This window comes from Cyprinodon tularosa, unplaced genomic scaffold, assembly GCF_016077235.1.
Source record: "Cyprinodon tularosa strain WSP-4 unplaced genomic scaffold, ASM1607723v1 ctg1, whole genome shotgun sequence".
Lineage (NCBI taxonomy): Eukaryota > Metazoa > Chordata > Actinopteri > Cyprinodontiformes > Cyprinodontidae > Cyprinodon > Cyprinodon tularosa.
The window spans coordinates 2,110,753-2,120,090 of NW_024037781.1; the positions used below are offsets into that span (position 1 = coordinate 2,110,753).

Here is a 9,338-nt window from a genome sequence, read left to right on the forward strand (position 1 = left end):
TAAAGTCAACACTTCTTTCAGCTTCTTTCTACTAACTGTATCTATCTAACTTAAATCTAGCTTTCCCAACTTATGTATGTAGGATCAACAGTAATGGCTCAAAGCTGAACCTGTGCTGCTAAGTGAAGCATATATTTATATAATAACCTATTTTATCACCATTTTGATTCATTTTAAGGACAGTGAATAGTGTTGTGGTTTAACCTGAGGTGTTTCAATGAGGTTAGTGTGTTAATTTCTGTTTTACCACAAACATCACAAGTGGTGTCTTGGCTATCTGAGCTAAAATAACGACACATTATTTTATGATCAGCACTGGCGTCTATAGTAGCAGCATCATTAGACATCAAATGTGTGCATTTGGACATGTTTATCTGTAAATGTCAGATCTTCAATAATTGCAGTATCAAAAGTATGGATGTTTGATAATGAAAGATTTTTTTAAGGTTTTCTTTTGCAGTCCCAATAAAAATATTTGTCCCCTCCATCAGGCACTAAAGATCCTGAGGACAGCAGAGTTTGCTCCATACGTCGTCTTCATCGCAGCTCCCACCATCACTCCCGGCATGACCGAGGTAACGTAACCATATGGTTTGCTTTCTCCGAGTCTCTCTGCACGTCCCCGGTAGTTAGACTCGCTCCTTAGTTTGGATTCAGAAGCAATGAATTAAATATTACAATTATTCCTAATTTCCGAAAAATCCAGCAGCTCGATTTGCCAGCTGAACTCAAACAAGGAGAGCGAGTGTTAAAGAAGCTTCTGCTGAATTTATAAGCTCTGATTTTACCTTAAATGTCCTGTTTGTTTTAAGCATGTTTATATTTTCTTTGGCATGCTTATTATCATTTGCACCAAAGATCCCAAGGTGGTGCAGGAAACTACCTGTAAGTATGGAAGTACGAGTTGAACCCAGCTGGTCCCTGTAGAGACTATCCAACTGTTTGTCATTTCTTTTCCCAAATAGATTTTTGTATTGTTTTATTTCCTCTTTATTGTTTTGACTAGATTTCTTTCCTGGTTAGAACAGATTCATTTTTTTGAATGCTTTGGTCTCCTTCCGCAGGATGACTCCCTTCAGCGGCTCCAGAAGGAGTCCGAGATGCTCCAGCGAACCTACGCTCACTACTTTGACCAGACCGTCATCAACAACGAGATCGACGACACCATTCGCCTGCTGGAGGAGGCTGTGGACCTGGTGTCCAGCACCGCTCAGTGGGTTCCTGTCTCCTGGGTCTACTGACAAACACCCCCTCCTCTAACAGGGAACCTGAACTGTGTCGGTTCCTCGACTCTCGTGTCTCATTACTCATTTATGTAGATGAACAGATGCTTAAAAAGTGGGAAAATGAAGAACAATGACTGCACACTAACCCCCCTCTCCCCTTTCTCTCAATAGCCTAAAAGGCTATAGACATGTACATGTATATACCTGTATATAGAAATGATAAACTACATGAATATGGTTCTGTCCTCATAGTTGAAGGTGGGGAGTGGTGGAGCAGTGTAGTAGATATTTTGTAATTTTCTTTTGTAATCGATGGATGGATGAAAATATTGAAAAGGCAATAGCAAGCATGACCATAAAACAGTCCTATGGGGATTGCCTGTGTGTGCGTGCGTGTGTATTGGCCTTTTAAAGGCTATTCTTGTGGTACTGTGTGTGTCCCCTCCTCCAACAGTCCCCTCGGCCCCTGTGACAAACAAGCCGATCTTTGAAGCACATCAGACGCCGCAACCGCGGCGACAAGTCGACTCCCTGAGCTCTCAGTGCAGGTTTGATTGAAGAGAAAAAAAAAAAAAAAAAGGTGTTCTTGCCTCCCCTCGCCTCGCCGTCTATTTATTTCTCTGACCCTCGGTGCCTTTCAGCTTGTTGAAGGAGCACACTGCATCCCTCTTTGTTGCTGTTTTTTTTTTTTTCTTTCATGCCACCCCTCACAACCACTGACAGTCTCTTGTTTACATCTCGGTTTGCACAAAACGGACAATGAAGAGGAAGGAGAAAAACATCTCGTAATCTTGGCTTTGATTTGATTCTGCCCTCTCCTTTACAACACAATCAGGAGGTACGGAAACACGTCTTTAAACACAATCAGCAGAGAGAGGAAAAAAAAAAGAAGCACCAACTTTAACTAAACATGGGCTCAAAAAAAAAAAAAAAAAAAAAGAAACCAAAAGGAGAAACTGCCTTATCAGAACCTGGAGGAAGGGGGAAACATCCTACCACCTATGCACACCCCTGGTTTCTGCCAGGCAGACTGCCACGATGACTTTCCTCGAGCCCGACAGTGAGCCATGCTTGTTAAAACAAGGTCTAAGCGAAAGAATAGAGCTTCAACCCTAAAGCCACTGATTCAGAACTGTTACCTGTCGTCTTTCAGAAATATTCAACGTATTCTTGTTTTGGGGCGAGAAAATAATTTTATGTGTAAATGTTTCAATGGTGCGTACGTCATACGAGTGAATTAACAAGAGCCAGTGTATATTAACCCTGAAAAGAAGCTCAGTATGTGACATAAGTTTCTCACTCTTTACCAAAAGTGGCGCAGCGCTCTCTCTCTCTCACCGACGGTCAACCGAAGGTCTGAGAAAACCAAACCTAATGTTTATTTTAAACTCTGGTGTAGCAGCTGTTTTTTTGCCACTTTTAGTAGGGTGTTTTATTTCATGTCCTGTGTAAATGACCTCGGCAGCAACTAAAGCAGCTCCTCTGGAAAAAAAAAAGAAAAAAAAAAAAAAAAGAGATGTCGTTCTTTTTGTTATTTCATTTTTAAAGAAAATATATTTCCTTTTACGTGTTTAAAGTAAAATGCATCGTATTCCTTTCTTTCCTTGTGCGTTAATGTGTGTGGCCTGGTTTCTGTTGATTTGTTACGACTAAAAAGTGCATTCCACAAGCTTGCATGCCTGAATACGTGAAGGCTTAAAAGATCTTTAAAAAAACAGATCTGAGATTTAACAAAAGAGTAATGTCCAGGACTCTAGAAAAGAAAACGATAAGAGCTTTTAAAACTTAAAAGAAAAGAATTTAGGAAACTAGCTCTATGTTCCATTTAATAATACTTAATAAATGGGAAATTCAGCCATCTCGGCTAAAGAGCTTGTTTGATCGGGTAATGAGCAGAATATCAAGGAGGTCAAAGAGATCAAACATGATGAACTTAAACGTTTTCCTAGTTAGCTCAGATTAGGAGTATTTGAAAGATCTGCTAATCCTCCCCGAGGCATCCAACTTTTAATTTCAGTATTTACTTTAAAGGATGCATGTACAAGTGCTTTGTATCTGATCTCAAGTATGTCAATGCTTCCAAAGAGAAGGATGGAAACCTTCACCTCTGCATTTGACCCATCCACTTGGGGAACAGTGGACGGCCATTGAGTGGCCCAGGGGATCGAACCTGGTACAAAAACCTGGTACCAACCACTTAGTAGAGTGGTATTTTCTGTTATCAAGTGTCCGAGTTCAATTCCAATCTGTGACTGACGCATATTGAAACTTCCTACTGTTGCGGATCAGGGAGGAGGCTGTGTACAGTCAGACGTATTATCTTTAGACTCTGATTTGCCAGGATTACAGTTCTCCATTAAGTCCACAGTCAGTCAAGATCTTTTGAAGTTCACTGAAAGATCTTAGTCTAAGTCACCCATCAAATGCATTTTTACCCCAGGGTGGGGAGTCAGACGCCCTGGATTTGGCCCCCTTGGATTAAGAGAATCATCTGACTCCCACCTGTTGATCACAAATCCTCTAGGAGAATGTTTCAAAGCGAGGAAGGTTGAATGATGCAGTGGGGAACTCATCCATACTCAAAGAACATGGAGGGTCTACTGATCTTATTGGTTTTTCGTGGGTTTTTCGGGTTCATTGTTAGCCTGAACCCGAACGACCAGCATTCCTAAGGGGCCGACCTGTTTGTCCGATTCAATTAGCCAAATCAAGGCTCTATAAAGCATCGAATTCAACATCTTCAAACTTTTAGGAATGTTGCTGCTTAAACTACCAAAGATCATCTTCTGGTTGATTCAAAGCCTTAAATTGTGGTTTTAAGAAGAACCAATGATTACATTTCCTAATTCTAGACAATATTGCAAACACACATCGCCCAATATATATTCCCATGGATTCACAGCTTCAAAATGGATAAGAGAGGTTTTTGGTCAACTTTCCTGAACTAAACATAACAGATTGAATAGTTAGATTAATCTTTCTCTCCAGATTAATGAAAACAGTACAACAAATTAAACTTGGTAAGACATTGCTATTACCTATGGTCCAAATATGCCACGTTTAAGGCAAAAGAATTAAAAAATTTTTTTTTATTTTATTTAAAGAAGCTTTTGCATAATATAGATTTCCCTGAATTTTGAGGTAATATAATTAACAAGTAATGCCAGTAATATCAACTATATATTTATATTTCTGTACTTGCTAACACTAAGGAGAAGAACTGCAGAGAGGGAACCTTAATAGAGAAGAAGCAAAACTACAGGTGCTGGTCATAAAATTAGAATATCATGAAAAAGTAGATTGATTTCAGTAATTCCATTTAAAAAGTGAAACTTGTATATTATATTCATACATTACATACAAACTCATATATTTCAGATGTTTATTTTGTTTAATTTTGATGATTACAAATGACAACAAATGAAAATCTCAAATTCATCATATCAGAAAATTAGAATATTACTGAAGACCAATAAAAACAAAGGATTTATAGAAATGTTGGCCAACTGAAAAGTATGAGCATGTACAGCACTCAGTATTTAGTTGGGCCTCCTTTGGCCTGTATTACTGCAGCAATGCGGCGTGGCATGGAGTCGATCAGTCTGTGGCACTGCTCAGGTGTTATGATAGCCCAGGTTGCTCTAATAGTGGCTTTTAGCTCTTCTGAATTGTTGGGTCTGGTGTATTGCATCTTCTTCTTCACAATACCCCATAGATTTTCTATGGGGTTAAGGTCAGGAGAGTTTGCTGGCCAATTAAGAACAGGGATACCATGGTCCTTCAACCAGGTACTGGTAGCTTTAGCACTGTGTGCAGGTGCCAAGTCCTGTTGGAAAATGAAATCTGCATCTCCAAAAAGTTGGTCAGCTGCAGGAAGCATGAAGTGCTCTAAAACTTCCTGGTATGTGGCTGCGTTGACCCTGGACCTCAGAAAACACAATGGACCAACACCAGCAGATGACATGGCACCCCAAACCATCACTGACTGTGGAAACTTTACACTGGACTTCAAGCAACGTGGATGAAGTGCCTCTCTTCTTTTCCTCCAGACTCTGGGACCTTGATTTCCAAAGGAAATGCAAAATTTACTTTCATCAGAGAACATGACTTTGGACCACTCACCAGCAGTCCAGTCCTGTTTCTCTTTAGCCCAGGCAAGACGCTTCTGACGCTGTCTGTGGTTCAAGAGTGGCTTGACACAAGGAATGCGACAGCAGAAACCCATGTCTTTCATACGTCTGTGTGTGGTGGTTCTTGAAGCACTCACTCCAGCTGCAGTCCACTCTTTGTGAATCTCCCCCACATTTTTGAATGGGTTTTGTTTCACAATCCTCTCCAGGGTGCGGTTATCTCTCTTGCTTGTACACTTTTTTCGACCACATCTTTTCCTTCCCTTCGCCTCTCTATTAATGTGCTTGGACACTGAGCTCTGTGAACAGCCAGCCTCTTTAGCGATGACCTTTTGTGTCTTGCCCTCCTTGTGCAAGGTGTCGATGGTCGTCTTTTGGACAACTGTCAAGTCAGCAGTCTTCCCCATGATTGTGTAGCCTATAGAACTAGACTGAAAGACCATTTAAAGGCTTTTGCAGGTGGTTTGAGTTAATTAGCTGATTAGAGTGTGGCACCAGGGGCCATCAATTTTGAACCTTTTCACAATATTCTAATTTTCTGATATGATGAATTTGAGATTTTCATTTGTTGTCATTGGTAATCATCAAAATTAAACAAAATAAACATCTGAAATATATGAGTTTGTATGTAATGTATGAATATAATATACAAGTTTCACTTTTTAAATGGAATTACTGAAATCAATCTACTTTTTCATGATATTCTAATTTTATGACCAGCACCTGTATTACCTGTGGTAAATAAAGTCCTTTGATTTTTAACCTCTCAGCAGCGCCCTCTTGTGTCATAATATAAGAAGGTCACAGAATCTGGTTTTAACACCTGCTTGAAGTCTTCAAACTTTTTCAGTTTTAGTTTGGCAAACTTGTTCTATATCATAATAGTTGTTTGTTCTTTGAAACTTTTTATCCTATTTTTTTACCATCCAACCATTAAATTAATTCATCAAAATAAATTATAAATATATCTGATTTAGGATTAAGCCACTTTTTCGATTGTATCCTTCTCCTAATGATCTCTTATTTCTTTGCAAACTATTAAATAAAATAAAATCACTAGAAGACAATCTCCATAGTTCACATCCATGAACAGAATTTCCAGTTTCTGGGTCAACTGGATTTAGACTGGACTATGACTATCCCAACATAATAATCCTGCTACCACTACCGCTTTACAATTGTCGGATTGTTTTATTTCATTGACATATTAAATTGTTTTTATTCTTGCTTAAACTCAACACAGACACAGATTCTGAACAACTTCCTGAACATGTAGCCTGGATCTACTCACTACGTTTGATATGTAAAATACTAAAGTTATGCATCTTAAATCTAAAAATATAGTAGTTTTGTAACAAAACTAAAAGTTTGCATATACAAACTAAATGGAATTTTTACTAAAAGAAAATTACTTACAGAAGCCACATGACTCTAGAAACATGTCTTGAACAACAACAGTAGTAGTTTACTGTAACAAAACTTGAAAATGCAACATTGGCATATAATAATGTTTTGCAGTCTTTTTAAGTTTAGTTTACTAACTAAACTTTTAAAGACAGTAATACTGTCTGTAAAACTTTAATCAGACTTTGATTTCTGATGTATAACCCCCTCCAATTATCGTTGTGGAAATCAGGGAGGGGACACGGCCCCCTCCCCGACCCACCGCTGTGGGTAGTTCCAGGCTACGTCAACCACAGATGGAATTGAACTCAGACTCTGCACCACTGGCACCTTACGGTCGCAGACAATCCCACTCTGCTGTGACACCTGTCACATTTTGGACTTTTCTCCGGGCACATTTATCTTTTTGTTTCTTCTTCTACAGTCATTGGATAAAGACAACAGTGCTATTTGAACCCATGAGCTTCTAGTATGAGAGCCAATGGTTTAACAATTACACCACAGGAACTGTCTCACTATGCTCTTTTTCTCGTAGTGCATTTATCTTTTTGTTTCTTCTTCTACAGTCATTGGAAAAAGACAACAGTTGGATTTGAACCCATGAGCTTCTAGTTTGAGGACCAATGGTTTAACAATCACACCAAAGGAACAGTCTCATTTTCTCACAGCATATTTATCTTTTTGTTTCAATTCTCACTTTGAAAGCCAATAAAGTCTGGACTTAATATGGATTCTAAGTTTTTTTTTTTTTTTTTTAACTCTCTGATACTTCAGAGATGAACCAGGACTTGAACTCTGGATCCATTGAACTCTAAGCCAGCATCTCTTCTCGCTGAGCTACTAAGACAGATAACCCATGTTCCTCTCTAAAACCACTCACATACTTTAGATTAGAAACCCAGAATTGCATAGAAATCTTCACCCGTTACCCGGTTCATCCACTGGACTTTGTTTCCAAGTTTAAAGATGTTTCTCTTCCCATCCAGGAAGCTTTTTCAATTCAAAATGTCAGTAATAATTTGAGTTCCAGGTTTTATACAGTAGCCCAACAAAACCTTGTTTTTGTTTAGAAAACATGCAAATTGAAACGGCCGAACGGGTCCACCCCTTTGGAATAGGGGTTATTTGGCTTCCTTGTTCACCTGCAATGCCCCAAACCTGTGTATGTCTCTGAAAGGGAAAATCGTTTTTGAAATCTGAGTCCAACCCCTCTGTTTAAGGTTGGTTTTCCTTTCTTAACATAAATGTTAAGTTTTAGTTTTCACTTTCACAGTTGCTGAAACCATCTAAACCAACAAACTGACAGAATCTCTGTTCATTATGTCAAATTCTGGTATTGATAAAGGATAAATACCAGTTACACGTCTTCAGGACAACACATCGACAACAATCCTGATGTCCGTTTTCATCCAGCCCTTCACTGATTCATACAACAAGTAAGAAAATTGCTATCAACAGTATTCTTATTTTATTATTACTTATGTTATTCATTTATCCTCAATTTGGTCTATTGAGTATGTTTAAAAATTTAATTTCCATCACATCTACCAAAATCAAACATCCACAGAAGTACCGTCTGCTGTCATGGTAAGTTTTTATTGAATCTACAAATATGAATTACATGGAAGACGATTAAAACAGTGGGTCAAAATTCCACCCCAGCATCCTGCAAAAAACTGTTTTTCCAGAAGCATCTTGAAGCTTTGTTTTCAGTACTCCTGCTTAAGAATACTCGTATCATTCAATTGAATATATGGATTAATATAAAGTCCACTTTTTAAGAGTTAAATCCATGATTATGAATGTTTCCAAAAAGCATCCTTATTGCAGGATTTTGCAAAAGATGCATGTAGGAATATTGCCTTTCTCTTCCAGCAGATGGCAGCGTTTACTTTTAAATATCCTCCCAATGCCAATTAAATTTCTAACTAAAGTGGTGGAAATTTTTAGCATTTTAACTTAAGCAAATTTCCCTTTCCATTTAGATCAGCTGCTAGATGCAGTCTTTGGCAAGCCATTGGGTATTATTATCCCATATTCATCTCCTATTATAAAGAAAAAAAAATAATGACAGAGTCACTTTGTAAAAGTAAAAGCAATATTAAATGGATCCAAGAAATGTGTTGAAACAACGTGGGTGAGAAAAGTGGGTTAACGGCTTCCTGCATGCCGCCTGGAAATGCTCCCAGCTCTGTCTCTCCCCAATGCTCCCCCGTCTGCAGCAGCACCTATCTGTGCACAGACAATTGGCCTGGTTCTCAGAGTGGAAGACAAGTCACACAGGGCACAGACCACAGGGCTGCTTGTAACAAGGCCCAGTGGGACGGCAAGGGGAAGAGAGTAATTCTCCTTACCAGTATAGATACAACACACCTGTTTTTGTATAGGTGTGCATCTGGATGCATTACCCCCACAGCAAACGCCTCCACTCATCCAGCTCCATCAGCGTTGGAGGCTGCTGTTTAGGGAGCATATTGTAGTGTGACTGAACACCCTACTTTCACCATGAAAGGTGGTGGAAGGACCATGGTGCAGAGTGGGGAAGCGCTCCTAATTTAATACATGCAAATTGCGTAAA

The 9,338-nt window shown here is 39.0% G+C and overlaps 1 protein-coding gene across 18 annotated transcripts in view; it reads left to right on the forward strand.

The window, feature by feature from the left end:
- Nucleotides 1–2,165, forward strand: part of LOC119782713 (peripheral plasma membrane protein CASK) — a 52,844-nt gene extending 50,679 nt beyond the window's left edge. For 9 of the 18 annotated variants that reach the window (XM_038283843.1, XM_038283998.1, XM_038284465.1 and 6 more), the window contains 3 exons: nt 492–575; nt 859–885; nt 1,065–2,165. In XM_038283843.1, coding sequence (XP_038139771.1) covers nt 492–575; nt 859–885; nt 1,065–1,241 — 288 coding nt within the window. In that variant the 3' untranslated portion in view covers nt 1,242–2,165. The remainder of the gene's footprint in view (nt 1–491; nt 576–858; nt 886–1,064) is intronic. The other 9 variants (XM_038284214.1, XM_038284544.1, XM_038284854.1 and 6 more) reach the window with 1 other exon arrangement.
- The last annotated feature ends 7,173 nt before the right edge of the window (nt 2,166–9,338 follow it).